Source organism: Gadus morhua, chromosome 1, assembly GCF_902167405.1.
Source record: "Gadus morhua chromosome 1, gadMor3.0, whole genome shotgun sequence".
NCBI lineage: Eukaryota > Metazoa > Chordata > Actinopteri > Gadiformes > Gadidae > Gadus > Gadus morhua.
Genome location: NC_044048.1, coordinates 28,160,897 through 28,179,708, shown reverse-complemented (window position 1 = coordinate 28,179,708; position 18,812 = coordinate 28,160,897). Strand labels below are relative to the sequence as shown.

General features: G+C 43.2%; 3 protein-coding genes across 4 annotated transcripts in view; 1 reads left to right on the top strand and 2 right to left on the bottom strand.

The window, feature by feature from the left end:
• The window catches only part of elapor1 (endosome-lysosome associated apoptosis and autophagy regulator 1), a 14,890-nt gene extending 9,529 nt beyond the window's left edge, over positions 1-5,361 (bottom strand). The window contains exons 1-3 of one of the 2 annotated variants that reach the window (XM_030352212.1): positions 5,260-5,361; positions 927-1,047; positions 385-562 (exon numbers count right to left, since the gene is read on the bottom strand). In XM_030352212.1, coding sequence (XP_030208072.1) covers positions 385-562; positions 927-1,014 — 266 coding nt within the window. In that variant the 5' untranslated portion in view covers positions 1,015-1,047; positions 5,260-5,361. Of the gene's footprint in view, positions 1-384; positions 563-926; positions 1,048-3,023; positions 3,174-5,259 lie in introns of those variants that run through there. The other variant, XM_030352204.1, reaches the window with a different exon arrangement.
• On the top strand, positions 5,160-6,914 carry cfap276 (cilia and flagella associated protein 276). The gene is made up of 5 exons (XM_030352239.1): positions 5,160-5,586; positions 5,768-5,884; positions 6,203-6,318; positions 6,418-6,536; positions 6,770-6,914. The coding sequence occupies exons 1-5, from the start codon at positions 5,506-5,508 to the stop codon at positions 6,832-6,834; spliced, it is 498 nt and encodes a 165-aa protein (XP_030208099.1). The 5' UTR covers positions 5,160-5,505; the 3' UTR covers positions 6,835-6,914.
• Positions 6,607-18,812, bottom strand: smc5 (structural maintenance of chromosomes 5). Its single transcript, XM_030352191.1, has 24 exons — positions 18,556-18,812; positions 18,027-18,168; positions 17,496-17,548; positions 17,077-17,236; positions 16,691-16,825; positions 16,289-16,429; positions 16,022-16,183; positions 15,736-15,807; positions 15,381-15,636; positions 14,834-14,988; positions 14,448-14,561; positions 14,082-14,176; positions 13,614-13,746; positions 13,293-13,466; positions 12,815-12,984; positions 12,467-12,590; positions 12,176-12,298; positions 11,005-11,130; positions 9,425-9,520; positions 8,853-8,957; positions 8,370-8,489; positions 7,795-7,974; positions 7,535-7,630; positions 6,607-7,283 (listed from the first exon to the last, which is right to left on the bottom strand). The coding sequence occupies exons 1-24, from the start codon at positions 18,729-18,731 to the stop codon at positions 7,140-7,142; spliced, it is 3,252 nt and encodes a 1,083-aa protein (XP_030208051.1). The 5' UTR covers positions 18,732-18,812; the 3' UTR covers positions 6,607-7,139.

Genomic DNA, 18,812 nt, shown 5'->3' with positions numbered 1-18,812 from the left:
TATATAGTTATACTATCTATAAAGTAAGCAATAGCCTATAGTTTGATAATTTTTTGTGTGTCACAGTATAACCTCTAAAATAACATGTTACCCTTCAAAGAAAAAAGAAAAATAGCTATACATCTTTTTTGAGAGGGGTGGAAGAGACACATGGGTCTCCAGAGCCGCGGTTGGCTGATCTCTGGGCTGGGGGTACTGCTTAACGATACTGGGATCCACCCCTGATGAGGGGCGACCGACCGGTCCGCATCCTTAAATGCTGCCAGATGACTTCAATCGGAAATCATCAATCTGTCTCAAATTCACTCTCCAAGTCGCTTTTGGTAGAAGTGTCTGCTAAATGGTTAAATATCTAATATGAAATGAATGTGGGGACGGACTCACTTGGAGCAGTTGGTCTGGGAGTCATCGTCGATGCTGACGCCGTGCGTGACGAAGCCTGCCGGCAGACTGTCCCACTCATCGAAGGCCACCCCCGTGCCCAGAGAGTAGCTTCCCCCCGCACACTTCTGGCAGCTCTGGCTGCTCATCTCCAGGAACTCCCCGTCCATGCACGAGAAGGCTGCACCAAGGAAGAAGAGAATTAGAGGAAAAGGGCCCATTTGGAAAGATTGTAGAGACGGACAGGAATAAAGGACGTTTTTTCAAAGACGATTTCATGGATGAAGGGTTCTGAACATGTGTATCTTCACTTCCCCTGTCTCACTCCCACTTCCACAGAGATAAGATGGAAGATCAAAAGAATGGATACTGCTCAAAACTAGTCCTGACTAATTCTGACTTATTATAAACAACAATTAAAGACCATGGCACCAAGTTTCAGTCTGCCAAATAATCTGCCAAAAGTCTGAGCATTTATTTTGGAAAAACAGAGCATTAGTCTGGCCTTGACCTCCTGGGTAATATAGTCAAGGGATGAAACTCACTGCAGTGGGTGCCTTTCACTGGATCAGGGAGTCCTGTACACGTATCGAGCTTGTTTGGGACAGCCACTCTCCACCTGGACTGGTGCATATCACACTCTGTGTACTCAAAGTGGTAGTCCGACTGGAAAAATATAATTAAACGTCATTAAAATGTTAGTGTGTAACTGCAAACCAGCATGCAGACAATAAATCAACATAAGAAAAACCAAGAAGGCAACGGGGGGTCAAGTGATAAGAACCGAGAATGGAGTTTGAGTATTAAAAACCCATGTTCTGCAAATGCATGTGTGATGATCAATAATGTGTTTTCAGTTTGCTGTACACCACAGTTACCTCTTTTCCAAATAAAGTTGGGAGACAATATTTACCCAAGAAAGCCGCCTCACCAGTTGTCCCGATAAGTCCTTCTTCTATTCTCTAATCAAGGAATGACATCTGTTCTACCTAAATCCCTCCAGGGTTTACTGAATGAGTCAGGGGGAGATGTTGTTTGTGAACCAGTCCTTTGGTCAACATGTCACCTCAGAGTTGTTGTAGAAACGCGGCCGTTCCACGGAGAGACAACAAACACTACAACGCCGCTTTGAGACGCAGTAACAGTGGCTCATTAACAAACAACACCCCACCCAAAATGCACTCAAATTATGCTGATCGTTTTTATTTTACGGTATGAATCCTTTATAATTGCAGAGTAGGCGGATGGATTGAGCTAAGATGTTGTCACTGACAGCCTGGCATTATTTTGCTGTTGGTATTAAAGCCATACCCCAAGGCCAGTTCAAACCACGTGGGATGAACAGTTTAATAGTTGACTAAAATGCATCAGCAGTAGGCAGCTCTGTGTTTCTGATCAGTGCTAACCCAGGAGCCAGCGATCAATATGAATAGAAAACAGGAATAAGAATAGGAATATGCGCTCACAGCCCACCCGCTTGCTATTAACAAACATGAGGAAACCAGGGAAACGGGACATTGGGATCAGCTCATGGTCAAGTAAATTCTGGTGGCAGAAAACCCATTTACCTGGGGGAGCAGCTGCTGCCCGCTATGCTTGCTGACATTTCACTTCTAAGCTCACTCACCTTGAAATGCAGGCGCTAGAGTTGCCAAAGAGTGCCTTTTGCGTCATTACCATGCAGATAAGCCTCGACACAGTATCTGTCTGCCATAAACGTTCTGCCAAAACGAAGTCTACTACTTTATCAAATACAGCCGTTATAATGCAAATATTTAGAAGGAGGTTACCAGATAAGTAGGCTACTGCATTGTACCTTAGGTGTTACAACTAGGAGTTACAAGTCTGGTAGAAAACAGTATAGTAAAATCATTGTGTCAACCATATTTGGTTGACACAATGATTTTAAAACAATGTTTGTGAATCCATATATAGTGGCTTGACCTCAACGTCAAAATGATTCCTCACGACTATACTTATTTTCAAAGTATGGATGAAACCGTCCAGTGACCCACTTCACCAAACCAAGCAGTCATGATAGTCCATAGATTGCAGAACACAAACATATGTTCATTTCCCACATGTGTCACCTATTATGTAGAATTTTAAACAAGCCCCTTTCAGCCATATAACTATATTTCAGGAACCCTTTTAGAAAATGACATATATTCTAGGTAAAATATAATAAGAAACCTTAAAGTAAAACATTAAAGCAAGGATATTTAAGACACAGCTGTGTCTTAGCTTATTTTTTGGCGTACTTCAAACAGAAAATGTGTGTATGTGTATGTGGGCTAAGGCCATGGTATTTCAGAGGGTTTTTACATGCTGTAATACGACAAAACAGAATATTAAATTCAAACTTTAATATCCCTACAGTAATAGGCTCATTCTTGCTCATTCTCACATATTACATCTGATATTGTTCAATTTGAGTTCCAACATAGGCCTAAAAACAAGACTTACCTATTGTGCTAAGTTGCAGTCAATTGCCTTTGAAAATTTAATGAGAACACATTACAAAAAATGGTCTTTCTCTCACACATGCTATATGACCGTTTTACAGTTTTGTGCCTTGTTCATGCAGAACAATATTAAACAAATGCAAAACATGGAGAAAGTTATTATTGTTGTCATCTTACCTCTTTACATAAAGGCAATTCTGCATTGATATGAGCAAATAAATGCCAGATAAAAAAATAACCGAAATGCGCTATGTCCATGGTTGCTGTTCCCAGGTCGTCCCGGTCCCTCTGTAGTTATGACGCGACACGAGCCATGACAGAGGAGCCACAGGTAGGCGCAGCTCTTTGAAAGCAGGTAAACACAGGCTCCTTTCTGATTGGTTGCCTGGCAGCCAATCATCTTTAACTAGCGTTTTGTGGCGAATAATAAAAAATGTATTTACAATGAATGTAGGTATAATAACAAATGTTTTGGTATCTTTAATAAGATGCATTGTATTTGTATTTCTCTCATTATAACTTATTATTTATTTATTTGATAGCATACATATTTGCTTCGATTTGGCGAGATGGAAGTTTTCTAAGTGAATAGGGGTAAATATGGGTAAAACGTAAGACTCAACATTTGTAAAACTGAATGACATGGGAAGATCATAATAAGGCGTATCAGGTCTGGCAAGTTTCACAAAAAGTTTGGAGTGAGATGTATGGTTGTATATGGCATGTTACTTCCTGAAACTCAATGGAAACAAGACCGAGGCCCTGCTCATCGGCTCCAAATACACCCTCACCAAATCACAACACACCCCAGCTCCACTCATAATCATCGATGGATTCCCAGTAGGCTACCCTTCTCCTCCAAAGTCAAGAGCCTCGGCGTCATCCTGGACAACACCCTCTCATTCGGACCCCATATTCACAACATCACCCGGACGGCATTCTTCCACCTCCGCAACATCGCCAGACTCCGCCCATCACTTACCCAATCCAGCACTGAAATCCTAGTTCACTCATTTGTCACATCACGCATAGACTACTGCAACGCCCTCCTCACCGGACTCCCCACCAAACTCATCAACAGACTGCAGATCATTCAGTCAGCCGCCCGGATCATCACCCGCACCAAATCATCTGACCACATCACCCCTGTCCTCATCCAACTTCACTGGCTCCCAGTACACTACCGCATCCAATACAAAACCCTACTCCTCACTTACAAAGCTCTCGACAACCTAGCCCCCAGTTACCTCTGCGACCTCCTCCAAGAATACACTCCCTCCCGCTCCCTCCGCTCAACCTCTGCTGGACTACTATGTATCCCCACATCACGACTCACTACAATGGGTCCCCGGTCATTCAGCTGTTCAGCACCCAGGCTCTCTGGAACTCCCTCCCCCCACACATAAAACAGTCAGACACCATTACAACCTTCAAGTCACAACTCAAAACTCACCTGTTCAAACTCGCACACAACGTCTAACTGATCGCTGTCTTGATTGTTTGTTTTGTCATGTTTTTATTTTATTTATTTATTTATTTATTATTATTATTATTTTTCCACAATGTCTTGTTTTTAAACGATTTGTGAAACTTTATGCTCTGTAAGGTGACCTTGGGTGTCTTGAAAGGCGCCCTTTAAATTAAATGTATATATGTATTATTATGGGGGCGGAGCAACCGAACATTTTGCAAAACACCGTCAAGAAAGAACCTACACAATAATTAGAAAAATAGTTGCTGGCAATTGTACATATTCTTTATAATTTATGGTACAAATGTTGCAATAGCAATTGGAAAAGAAGACAAATTCCTACACATAAAATAAACTACTTTTATTTATAAGATTTATAATATTGAACAGTGGGCCACAAAAATAGGGCATGGTGTTAAGGAATTATTCAAATCAGCCCCGTTTCAGAAAATGTGTTTGTGTGCGTGTGTGTGAGTGTGTGTGTGTGTGTGTGTGTGTGTGTGTGTGTGTGTGTGTGTGTGTGTGTGTGTGTGTGTGTGTGTGTGTGTGTGTGTGTGCGTGTGCGTGTGCGTGTGCGTGTGTGTGTGTGTGTGTGTTCCTATTGGCGGCTGCTCCACTAAAAGTAAGCGTTCTCCTTTTTCCAATGTTTTCTTCACTGTCAACTTGCTGTATTTTATGACAATGAAAAGCAATTGACGTTGACCGCGTTAAATTGCTTCTGTCCAAAACTACTGTCGACGGATCGTAGAGCTAGGACAGCCCAGAGCCATAGAGAGAGAATAGTATTATTATATATAATTTTTTCTATGACAAAGCCAGTGCTTGGTTCACTCTGCTCTGTCTCGGTCAAGGTCACATTTAGAGGAGCTCTGCAAGCTTTGAACCTTGGGAGCGCACCGTTTCATTATATACGAGGAAAAGTTTCATGTAGGCCTAACCTACCTGAATAGAGCGTGATTTGGGTGAGAAAGAGGAGCAGTGTCGTGAGAGCGCGTGAAGAGGGTCATTCCAGCTCCGGGCTCATTTTTACAGCGCAGCGTTGTGAGGATTTTGAGAACGGCCTGAGTAGGTTATTTGCGTTCAGTGGTTGCTTAGAGACCAGGCTGTATACACCGTAGCTTGTGACCCAGTAAAACAAATCCAAGAGGCAAGTCTCTCTAGGCCTGCTTGGTCATTCCCTGTCACGAGATGAACACATCAAGCCGAGACCCCTTTCCATTTCCTCAGCCAGAAAACGATAACACCTTCACGGGGACCAAGCCATTACAGGTAGGGGGATTTTTATTGAGTCTGGTCGAGCCTAGGGTCACCTCTGTTGTGCCTGGGAATGCGGCGCCAACTTAAGACATTAGTTATCAGGACATTGCAAATACGTTTAGTTTCATGCGTGTTTGTACCATGTTAAGATACCACCCACTTAAACAAAGCGCCGTGTGGTTTGCCTGTACAGAGAGAGATCTCTGATAAACCAACTCATCTGGCCCAGTACGAAGAGCCGTGGAGCCGCCTCTACGTCACTGCGACGTCATCGAGCAGCAGCAGGACCGTGACGCACCACGGCCGAAAGGTTTACATTTCACTGCGTTTGACTAGAGTGTAGGCTAGGGAAGCGTAATTCTTTCACTTGAGAAAATATATTCTGCGTTAAATCACTGACACAATTCATTATGATTCAGGTTCGTTTTTCTGTGAATTGATTAGATTGCCCGGCGACGGAGTCAACAAAAATGTCAACCGATTTCCATGACACTGCTCAATCTTGGCATTGCAGTGCATTATGTAACTGATACGCTATGCAGACCTTAATCACTGACTACATTGAAATATAACCCATCACTAACCCCCTAAGCACATCTGATCGGATTCTTCCTCCACTTCTCTCCAGGTTCCCCACGACAGCCTCGACTTCCACCTGAAGTCCCTCTATGACCACCACGAAGACTTCCTCCGCACCAGGAACCAGACCTTGTACCAGCCGGAGACCGTCTCAGGCGACATTAGGTGGCCAACAGGAATATGCTAATTACATCCATCCATGACTGTATTACCTCCCCAAATGAAAATCACTTCGATACGCTCATATTTAATGTAAACCAACAGGAGGACACTAAAAGAACGTGAAAAGCAAGAAATGCAGCAAAAGAATCTTAAAAACGACAGCATCAGGGTGTGGATAACCCCCCAGAAGTGCTCCATTTACAGCATCAAAGGAACCATAGGTGAGATGATATACATGGTCAAACTCATCTACAGCTGGTGAACTCCAGTTGTAATGAATTAACAATATGATTATGAACAAAACTGTTTATTAACAAACAAAAGTGCAGCTCATCAGAGCAAACCAAAGGAACAATGAAATAAATTAGTCAACTAGGCTGTTCCATACCTGAAAAACACATGGGTGCCATGTTAATCGTTTCCTTTATTACAACCATTTTTTTCCCTCCCCAAGAGTCCCACCATAACGCAAACAGGGGCTACTCGAGGAAACACGACGGGGGCTTCTACTCCACCTGAAGGCCCCTCCCACGCTGTAAAACTACAACCATGGGGAGGTGGATAGTGGAGGAGGCAAAATAAATTCCTTCTCAAGATGCCATGTTTGTAACGCTCGTTATTAACCTCAGACATCACTGGAACAAGGTGTTGTTTTAAGAATGAAACCAAAAGACGATTACTGTCCATCAAATGTACACAGAATTGTAAACTCGTCAGTCAATAATAACAGAAAAGGCTCAACATAAATAACTTCTAATAGGAACGTGGGTCCACTGCATACATTTTCATGCATACGTTTTCCTGGAATACAAAGTTTCAAGTATTTATTCTGGTTTGGTGCGTTTCTTCCTCCGGGCGATGCGTCTAAGGAAGGCCTTCTCGTCCCAATCCCCCGGAGACAGCATCTGAGGTCCGTTATGGATGCAGAGCACAGTCATCTCCTCGGCATACTGGAGGTCTTGGAGGAGCTGAGGGAACACAGCGAGCACATGTGTTGGACATGGTAGGTAGGGAAAAGGCATCCCAGGTAACGATAACCCCAGGTCAGAACTAAAGTCAACGGCAGGTATATTTAGTCGGAAATGCCACATAAAAGTAATCAAAGCAAGAGGATTTGGTTTAAAAACAACAATGATGGGACTACCTATCGGGTTCTATGGTAATGGATATTTTATGATTGTGTCGCCACCGATACTTGTCCATCAGAGGCCGCACTCACCTTTGGAGTTATGAAAAAGTACTGTGAGGTGGTCTCCTTGCACGCCGTGCGGACCACGATATTAAAGACCCTCCGCTCGTTGATGGGGTCCATTCCCTGTGGAGGACATTAAGCAAGGAAAATAAAGAAACAAGCTCTTCAAGATGAAGACTATTGCATTAGGATATGCGATGGTGTTTAAGTCTGTACATACAGTCAACACTGGCCCGTATTCAACACTAAAACCTGAACATTGACAATGTGAAGTGAGTGACCCAGACCTGGTTGATCTCGTCCACCACCCTGAAGGGGCAGCGGTTGAGCTCCTGCAGGGCCATGAGGTAGAGCATGGTGGAGACGCTGCGCTCCCCCCCGCTCTGGTGGTGCGCCGTCAGCTCATGCAGCTCTGTGCTGTTGTGGAACTTCACCCGGATGCGGATCCCATACTTATCGTACTCTTCCTATACACACACACAAACAAATACAGTATATAGATTTAGTATATACTACACGTGAACCTCCTACGATTGCGCAATTTGATTGGTTCGCAGTCTCGGGATATTGGGCAATATCCCGAGATTGAGGTCTCAAACTCGGGATATTTGGGAGCATGCGTGAAGGTGGTCTCGTCATGCTAATTGAAACAAATAAATCCCGGCAAAAATGGTTATCTTGTTTATTTTTGGAGTGTTCACGTGTAGTATATTCTTGCCTTGCTATTCCCCATTATTCACTACGCTGTCGGCGAATAGTGGTTAAATATATACATAGAATCATTTTGTGAATTAATTCACATTCACTTCCCAAAGTATATTGTTGCTGGTAAATTAAATGCATGAGCTAGGGGTCCCGTTACCTCCTTTTCTGAATGGAGGTCCACCTCCCCCACGCACTGCATCGAGCGGAAGTACTCGCCGAACCTCTCGTTGATCTGACAAATCAGCGTTCTTAGAGGGTTCAGCCAGCGCTCTTTAGCCTGAGACCAAGACAGAGGCAGAGACTTTTAACACATTAAGCAGCAAACAGAGCAAAAAGGGACAATCTGCTGGGCAGAAAGAAGATGATCAAATAAAAAAGCACCTTAGCAGGCCACATGTATTTATTGGTACATATTTACTTGTATTGTTGTTGTCTATTAATGTATTGTTCAAAGACTATCCATCCACATAAGTAAACGTACGCAGACAAACAAGGACCAATACCACATACTTCCCCAATTTTAATGCCCAACAAATCTGAGTACAACAACCTGCACAGCGATCCAGTATCCTAATATAAAACAGCGCATTCTAGTGGCCTCAAAGTATCTCAGGCCAACCATTTCAGGTTTTCGCTGTACCTCAGACATGTTCATTCTGTAGGTGGTCAGGGCTTCGCTCAGGTCGCCCAGCTCCTCCTCCAGGTTCTGGATCTCCACTTCTCTCCTGTTGTACTCCTCCACCACCTGGGGCCCAGCCAGGGGAGAACCATGTCCCACGGTCAGAGCAACTCAACGGGCGGCTTTAGCATCCACTAACACTGGCTCAGTAGGCTCAGGGACATGAGTCACTATGACTATAATTAATTACATTGTTGGGCGAAAATGAAAATTTGAGGAAACTCACAACGCTTGTTGCATACGATTGTAATGAAAACAACTGTGTGGCCTAGTTTTTTTTATGTTGCTTTGTTCCTGCTAATTAAAAAAATACCCTACTTTCACAGAATAATTACGGGGGAAAAAATAAATGTGGTTTGAAAATGAACCAGGTTCAATCCCCAATGCCTGCAGTTTACCGGTAAGGCCTCTGTGGAAAACCCCAAAGCAGTACCCCCCTCCTAATGACTCTTATCTGAATTCAGTTTTAGTCACTATGGACCAAATTAGCATCTGCTACATAACCAAAATAATATGCAAATGGAGGTGCTCACGTTTTCTCTGATTCCAGTGAAGCCCTCTGCCCTGGAGCACTCCTCGTTCAGCAGGGCGTCCAGCTCCTCCATGGTGTCAGGCAGCGTGCTGAAGGCCTGGACAGACACGAGACCCTGTGACTCCTCAGAGAACCAATGGACACTACACTCACACAGCACACAGGAATTCATACGGTTCATCTACGTCATGTTTTCCGGAACGCCTCCCTTTGCACGACCGATCACGCCAACTATGGCCGCCCACACCGCTCATCTGAATGATAGAGAGCGACAGAGATATTATCGATTTTAGGCTCCGATCCTTATTTGTTATCCCTAGTTATTTTTTTGTCCATTAGTATGCTTGCCTCAAATCAAACTTCATGACATATATATTTATTTAGTCCACAACCCCTCCCCATACAGTGGAGATATCTTGAAAGCGTTCAAGAGCACTGATGCCTACCAATATGCTGTGGCTGGATGGGTGAAGGACGCTAAAGTGAGGCACTTGGCCACCAATAATCTTTATCTGATAAGGGCAAAGTTAAGTACTATATATTTGTGACTTCTTGTGAACTGTTTGTGGTGGGTTACTATCATTGATCGTTGAAATCAGTCATCAAATCATAGACGATAATTTTGCCGGGGACGCGTTTTCTTCAAGATTTATTTTGTACCCACAACAAAACCCGATTTGAATTATGGATTATTTTGGACAATGAATGAAGTATTAATACCAATACTCTGGCTGGGACGATGTCAACATTGGGTATATGGAGCAGAACATCATATGTCAATGTTTTTTGCATGCATTTTATTCATTAGTAAGCTACATGGATATGCCACCTTTCAGAACTTTTCATTACCTGCACTAAAGAGAATAAAAGAGCGCATCCTCATTGTTTGATTGTGGTCGTAGGTGTTGTTGGTGCTGAGTTACCACTGAAATCAGTGGGTCAGTGGGTGGGATCGGTCGTCAAGATGGCAGCGCAAAGCTACTGTGACGTCACGTGAACCTTATGAATACACACTGCGTGTTCCCATTACATTTAGGGTGTTTGAGGCCCTTTTGGATATCTATAATATTATGGGTTACCGTTACTGTAAACAGTGGGCCTGTTTTTAGAAAGGGTCAGTGAGGGCTATCTGTAGCCATGCCATGATTATCTTCTCATAGTCACGGTTCTGTTTATAATAATTACATATTTACAACAGAATGACATCCCAGCCATGACTCCTTAATTACAAACCTTAGAAGACAAGCTCCTTCAAATGATTGGGCACAATGGGTACTAGAGCCCGACCGATATATCGGCACGCCAATATTATCGGCCGATATTAGGCATTTTTCAAACTATTCGGTATCGGCATTTATAATGGCCGATAAATGATAAAAAAAAAAAAAATCGGCATATCGTTTTTTTTAAATCACAAAATATTCGTATCGGTATTGGCCTTAAAAATTCTATATCGGTCGGGCTCCAATGGGTACCAAGGGGCAAAGGACTAGCATCCACTCCCTCTCATACAACAGGTGACCCCACGCTCTGAACAAGAGCTACTCTGTTGAAGAGTAGCGCAGCAGGCCGGGTACCCACCACCTTTAGCTCCGCAGGCACCGTCCCTGCTGCTCCCATATTGCATATGGTCTGAGCGCTCCTCATCAAGCCCTTGCACCTCTCATGCAGCTGGTTCTTCTTTGTGTCCAGGCGAGTGAAGGCATCCTTTGAGGAAAACAAAACACGGACGGGAGATACAAGTCAATGACAGGAGAAGTAAGTGGGAACAAAAATACATAAAAAAGGTGGTCAAAAGTAATAAATGTACAAGTCTAATGAAACCAATGCCTCAATAATCGCATAAAAATACACACAGTAAGGTATAAGGTTGGGCGATCGTCTACAACATTGGTTCTCAAAGTGCGACCCGCTGGCCAATGGCGGCCCGCAGAAACATTCCTGGCGGCCCGCAATGACACACAGATGTTTTTTTCTTTTGAAAATAGATTATTTTAAAACAAAAATAAATAAATAAATATAAAGAGAAAAGTCGACTCTAGCTTTCAATTAAATCCTGTTACATTTGTTAGTTTTAATCCGACTGTACATTACTTTGAAAGGATGAACCTCAGTTTCGTGATTTAGACCTCACTTGACCTCACTCCCAGAGGTCCACGGTGCAATGTTTTTTTTCACCACTGGGATGCTGACGGCGTTTCCCACCAATTTTTTTTTTCCTTTATTAGTTAGTTAGTTAGAAATTTATTGTCCCATTGGGGAAATTGTTCTCAGTGAAAAGACAGATACACATGACCGTTAACAACAACAACAACAACAAAAAAACAACCAACAAAAAGTAAATAAAGATAAACAACCACTGACAAGACAAAACCCCCAAATCATCATATTTTCCACATAGTTCAGGGACACATCTAAAGATGTTGGCATTTTAAACTAACAATTAAAACCTTCTTTTTAAATGTTTGTTTAAATGGCTGATGGATTGTGGAATGAATGACTGTTTTGTTCTATTTTTGGAGAGGGCTGGGTATCGAAACCTGCTACCTTGAGTCGATCGACGATGGAATCCATCGCTAGTCGATAGAATCGACCATCGGCCCATCCCTAGTAAGATAATATTAGTATCTATTTATTATTTATAAAGGTATTGATGAATTGTGGTATCCATTTTAATTTTCCTTGCTATATTGATCCTTTCAATACTTGACATACTTAGGTGGGTATGTGTGTATCATAATTCAAAACCTACTTCCAACGTCCTGAGCTCCACTTGTCTGTCTTTACAGCTCCCCTCCAGGTGGGTCTTCTCGGCAGTGAGACCCAGAGTCTGCAGTGTAAGGTGAACCTTCAGCATACTCAGGCTGGCTCTCAGCTAAAACCGTCACAGAGACAAAAACATATCAAGCAACTCAGTTTGCAACCAAAACACATTTATTACAAAAATGTTATTTTAATTAGAAACACAAGGGTTACCAGCTAATGTAATGGAACAGGCAGAAACACAGAACTACATGGTAGCAATAAGCTTAGTCCCCCATACCTTAATTTGGGCCATAACTTCAACCATCATGGCCACCTTCTGGGCATTGACCGCACCGATTTTGGTTTTGGTGTCTTCCTCCAATTTCTTCAGGTCGACACGATTCTTCTCGATTTGTTGAAGACTGAATACAGGGGCAAAAAGTGGAAACATACATTTTTGTCGGTAAACGAAAGTGACTTACAAATGAGGCTGTGCACCAAAGCATACAATAGGAATCGTATTGTATGCAAAACACGATGTTAGTGACATTTCTGATGGAGGGCGACAGTCCCGGGCAACAATATAGACATGTCTAGACATATGGAGAGGTCGAAGAAAGAGAAATCGCCATGGAGTCCATCTCACCTGTCCAACTTGGTGGCGATCTTCTGCTCCAGCTGCCTCTTCTTGCCCTTCTGCTCCAACAGCCCCTTTTTCTCGTTCCTTAGCTCGTTGTCCCGGCCCTCCAGGATGGAGAAGTTCTCCCGCAGCCCCGCCAGACGCTCATCCAGGTCCTTGATCTTCCTCTCGCAGTTCTGACCCAGAGACACAAACCCCACGTCTTATACCGCCGCACCCCTACACACAACTTCTGACTGCTGCTCAATAATTGGTTCAAACTTTAAAAAAGGGAAAATTGTTTGAATAGAAGTTTGAAAACTTAACTTTAGACCGGCTAATAGACAAACTAAAGCGTTAAGGGAGGACATGATTGAAGGAAAACTAAAAAAGGTTACACAATATATAATAAATAAGGATTTTTTTGGTGACTCAGAGGTATGGGCAAATATATCATTGATAAAAGAGCTCCCTCTTCTCTGCTCTGAAAAAGCTGTGTCTATACCTGGATCTGCTGCTCCACTTGGCCTTTCTCCTCGGCGTCCACCGAGATGGTTAGGAACTTGGAGGGCCGGAGCTGCGAGTTGTTAGTGCTGACGTGGTTGGAGTACATCGACTTCTTGACCACATACCGCTCTTCCGCCGTGTAGATGAGCTTCAGGTAAGGCTCCTCGATGACCTGGGGGGGGACGTAAATAAATACTGTACATGCTGTATCAATCAATCATTGGGGTTTATACAAATCATCCCCTTTAGATGAACCCATTTCATCATTCCAATGAGGGTGACCTCAAGGGCACATATGGATAAACCAACCAAAACAGACCTTATTAATCATGGCTTTGGTTTGGGCCGTTCCCACGGGAACGTCGTGCACGTTGTACTGGTGGCACAGGTAGCTGACCACATCAGTCGGGGCGTCAAACATCTCACGCAGGTAGGAGTAGAACCCAAAGCGCCTGCACACAGTCAATTGTTTTAGACAGGAACGGTCCTTCCTACCACATGCTATCCCCTTGTAGAAGGTATCTCTATGTACAGGTTTTCCTTGGTCTTAGAACGCCCGTCCCCGTACTTCTGTTTTAGCATTAAAATGTTTGGTAGTAATTGTTTAAATCTTTATATTTTTTTTAACCACTAGATGGAGACAAAGGCAAATTTTCCCCCTAGTGGATTATACACATGAAATACACAGCGACAAACCATTGCATGAAAGGCCTGCTTATAAAACATGGTTTATTTAACATATTTCTGGCGGTATTTCTACAAGAGAGGCCCTTCAGAAATAGCTCACTTGAGAGACTCGATTGGTCGAGACGGTTGCTTGTTGGCACAAGACACTGCCGGGGCCAGGATGGAGTTCACCCTCAGTTTTAATTTGTCACGCACCTGAGGAATACAAGTATAAATTATAAAAACATTGCAAGAAATTTCAGCACAAAAGGATTCACGTTAGTTAGCTAGGCTTTGGGCTATGGAAAATAGCCACGGGCGCCATAGTTATTTGTATAAAAGCTCTCTTAATTTCGCTTTAACTTTCCATAATATACTCGAGCTATCGCTGTATCTAGCAGTACATAGTAAAAAATTATTGAATAGGCATTATGTAGACAGATACATTGCTTGCTGCATACGTCATTCAAAGAGTCAATGCACAGACCTCTTTCATGAAGGCCTCCATGTCCTCCCTCTTCTCGAACAAAAAGCCCCGCAGGTCATTAAAGGCGATGTGAGTCTCCACGTACTTAGCAAAGCGAGGGTCCTTCACATTGAGCTGAAATTAAGCATCCAAATTCAGAAGACCAACGTATTAACGCAAAAGTATAATTAAGGAGCAGATAGGGGTTTTAGGAGCATCACGTTTGGTGTTAAATCACTGTTATGAAACAGTTTAATTCAACTGTTATACACTTCCCTCTTGGGCATTTTTTTTTTTATGGTGACATTGTTGTTGGCAATCGTTTAATGTTGTCTAGGTGCCTGCCTAGGTACACTGGACATTGAACCAAGCACCAAGCACTAGCCACTGTTCTACCAGAGACTCACCACTAGCAGCATGGGCTCGTGCACGTTCCCGCTGAAGAGCTGTCTGTTCTGCCGCAGCCACTGGATGGCGGTGAAAGTGTCCTTGTGGCGAACCTTCAGCTTGTCCTCCTTGGCCTTCATCATGTTGTTCATGTCGTTCAGCCTCCTCGTAAACACTGTGCGAGCACAAGGACACAGCCCCTCCAGTCAACTAGTGCTGGGATATCCCTCATAGGATAGAACAGGGGTCTATAAACATGGGGGTTCAGCCGTTACAAGCCGTTTTGAAAATATGCCTCTTCAGACATCACAAGTGGGCGAATCCACCTATATGTAAGACGGAGGGATGAGCAACATTTGCTACCTTCGACTGAGTAGGCTGGTAGACTGATCTATCCAGCACACATCTAGGTGGATATGCCCACTTGTGATGTCAGAAGAGGCCGATTTTCAAAACGGCTTGTAGCGGCTAATCACACTCATACCTGGTGGTATAATATGTCACCTTTTAGAAGGAAGAAAATAAATAAATAGGTGGTTGCTGGTATATTAAATAACAAGTACACACTTTTGGACTCTGCGACCATGTTGTCCTTCTCCCTGCGGATGTCTGATTTCTCCCCGTCCAACCTGGCCCGCTCCTCCTGGTGGCCCCTCAGCTCCACGCTGATGGCGTCTATACGCGGTGCCACGTCTGGCTGCTCGCCCACGGTGGCGAGCTCCTTCTGCAGGTCGTCGATGATGGTCTTGGTGTTGGCGATGCGCTTCTCCTCGTCCACCTTCTCCGTGTGCTTCAGGTTCAGAGCTTGCTTGATGTCGTCGATCTGGAGCGGTCGGACGGCCGCAGAGGGGTTACGAGACAGGCGACCGATGGCGTTTGTTTATTTGAACTGGGTTCATTGGACTGTGAAGCAAGGACTCACCTCTTTTTGCTTTCTGTCCAATTGGTCCCGTCTAGCTTTGCACTTCCGTGCGGCTTCTTTGATGTCGAAGGTCTGGAGGAATAAACAACAACATTTATTCACATTTTGTTAATCCCGGGATGAAATTCAGTTGTTACAGAAGCTTTATCTAATAGAATAGTTAAAAACTGTTTGTATACAATACATATTTGACCTAGTTCCTTGCCTTTTTATGATATAGTACATTTACAGAAAAGAACATAGGCACTTGCTCAGTTCCTAATGAATGTTTTTTCAAGGTTCTGACCTTGGTCTTTATCTGGGCCTCGATCGGCTCCAGTTGGTTGTTGATCAGCTGGATCTTCTTCAGCATGGGACCATGGGTCTGCTTCAGACTGGACAGACGCTTCTTCACCTCCTCCCGTTCCGTCTTCACAGACTCGTGCTCTTTACGAACCGCTTCGAACTCCTGGAGAGAAGACCAATCACATGTTGGGCATTTTAATAATTTCATTTGAATCACAATCTAACCATTCACCCATGTTGTATAATCAACAAACAAACCACTGCTCACCACCCATGGTTTCTTCTTCTCAAGCAATTCGATCATGTCCAGATGTCTCTTCTTCTCATAGTAGCGATTCATGTCAAGCTTGTTGCTCTCGTTTTTCTGCTTCGCCCTTTCAAGAAAGGCAGCCTTCTCATTCACAGTATTCTGTTGAATCAAAATAAAGGTCTGTTTAACAACAGTCCTGGTTCCACATCAATCCAGCGATTGTAACTCCATTCCACTAATGTAATTTGCAATCAAGTTTTTTTTTTCTAGAATAGTTTCTGCATTATGGCTCTCTTCTAATACATTCTTTAAAATTGCAGCACTTTAAAAGGACAAAATCATTATGTAGGATTATCATCCACAATAGGCAGAGAAGGAATTCCCTTAAACTATTCAAAACCACTGGCTAATACTACACACCTCGAGTTCTCTCTCTCTGCCACGAAAGTTCTTCAGCTCACAGTGGTACGTGTACATCTCTGGTGGCCCCACGGACTTCTCGGTGGCCTCCAGAAGCTCTATCCTGGACATCTTTGCAAACTCGCCCACTTTCTCCTGCAGCAATATATGCCATCATATCAGCAAGCATGTAGAGTATGGTACAGTAAACGGTGGATTTGAAAACCTACTTGATTTTATATGTTGAAAAAATATATATGCTCAAAGAGGGTCTAAGGTTATGTTGAACAAATGTCTTCTGTTTGCAGAATCGAGGCCAGTGTAGATTAAGGGTTTAACCTAGAGATACTCCTCTAAATTCATGTTTGGTATTTTGAGAAGGGGCTAGGAAACCCACACAAACCCACCTGGGGAAGGAACTGACAGAGGTTGCTGACTTGGATTTGAAGGCCTTTGACTTCTTCCTCCACTACCTTCTGACTGCAGGATTTTCCATTCAGCGTCCATTGAGACAGGTTCTCTGTGCTGATCTCTCTGTTTATCACCACATTACCGCCATTCTTGTACCTGTAAATTCAGTTACAAATGGAATGTACTGTGTGCAGTCAATCGGGTCCGGAATTCCAACATATAACTCTTAATTGTGTTCTCCAGCCACATCTTAAAATACGGTCATTCATTGAAGTAAAAAAAATACATTTCAGTATTAAAGCTGATCAAGCTTCAGGGTTAAGCTAAATGTAGAGTTGGGAATGTTGTATTGTTGTGACCAACGTGCCAAATGGTTTCTTCTTATTCCTATAAGAGAAAGGGTCATAGAACTTACAATTCAATCTCAATCGATCCTCTACTGCATCCCCGCTTCACAAAAAGCCCAATCTGTAAGAAAATAATAGGAGTATATATATGAATATATATGAATACAGTTTAAGCATAAACTTTGGAACAGATCAAAGAAATCTGTAACCAAGTTCAGCTATGCTGTCTGATCATGGCACCGTTTTAGAAAGCCATGCAACTGAAGATTCTGTGATTTAGGGGAATTCTGACACACATACTACTTATTATAGGGATAATACTAAACACAAACTCATAATCAGAAAGGCAATTTCTTGGAACCGTCACAGGTCCAAAATGTATACTTCATTATTGCATTGAAGGGTTTTCACTTTAGGATGAATGTCGGATTACAAAAGTATTATAAAAGAATGAGATATGTGAACAAGGTAGGAACATGTATCACAACGATGAGACAACGTAACACCTTGTGTCAAAAGGTTCTCCATTCAGCCTACGAATTCATTGATCATTGTGTACATCAGCCAGACAAAACAGAAGAACCTCGCTTCCATCCTACCTTATCTCCTCTACCCAGGAGGGCAGTCTTACCAGCCAAACCAAGACATATGGCACACACAATGCTGGACTTGCCGGTTCCGTTGGCCCCCACAATCATATTGAGGTTAGCTCCCGGGTTAACGACAGCGAGTTCATAGGTTCTGTCAGAGTTGACACAGAAGACGACGTTGTTTCGTTACTTCTTTAGACATTGTAAACACAAATGGGTATCAAGAAAGTGCTGTGGGCTTGGCAGTTTCGTTTTTATTCGTTTGACCAGTGATATATGTAGTTTACTGTATCCTGGGCGTCTAGTAAAAATATATAAACAGGGCACTAGAGAACCGATGTCCACTTTGTTCGTACTGACGGATTCAGACCGCAGGTCGATAGCTCATTAGCCTTGTAGCAAAACCAAACACATTACTACTGGCTAAATTACGTATAGTAATTGTATTACAGAAAGTTTATGTGTATGGTGGTGCTTACAGGACTTTAGCTCGGAGTTTAACCGACAAGTGCGTATTTGATATTAAAAAAAAACTTACAGGAAGTTATTCATCGCAATACGAAGTATGGAACCTTCAACAAAACTACCCGGTTCACCATCACTGGCAACCCGGGCGTCAGGCTGGCTACCACCGAACATAGGTGGCACATTGTTGGTCACTTGAGAGGTGGAAGCGGCCCGACTAATTCTCTGTCTTTTGCTGCGGTCTGCCATAGTACAGGCGTGTTCGAGGGGGGGGCAAACTACGCAGAACGCAGACACACCGTTCCATTCCCGCCTTCCTTAAGACGTGCT

Excerpts from the sequence above, each read along its gene's own strand:
- cfap276 (XM_030352239.1), top strand. The coding sequence starts at position 5,506 with ATGAACACATCAAGCCGAGACCCCTTTCCATTTCCTCAGCCAGAAAAC. Across the intron at positions 5,587-5,767 it reads CGGGGACCAAGCCATTACAG|AGAGAGATCTCTGATAAACC; the intron begins GTAGGGGGATTT and ends TTGCCTGTACAG. Across the intron at positions 6,319-6,417 it reads ACCGTCTCAGGCGACATTAG|GAGGACACTAAAAGAACGTG; the intron begins GTGGCCAACAGG and ends GTAAACCAACAG.
- smc5 (XM_030352191.1), bottom strand. The coding sequence starts at position 18,731 with ATGGCAGACCGCAGCAAAAGACAGAGAATTAGTCGGGCCGCTTCCACC. Across the intron at positions 16,430-16,690 it reads GCAGAGAGAGAGAACTCGAG|AATACTGTGAATGAGAAGGC; the intron begins GTGTGTAGTATT and ends TTGATTCAACAG. Across the intron at positions 8,958-9,424 it reads TCACTGGAATCAGAGAAAAC|GTGGTGGAGGAGTACAACAG; the intron begins GTGAGCACCTCC and ends GCTGGGCCCCAG.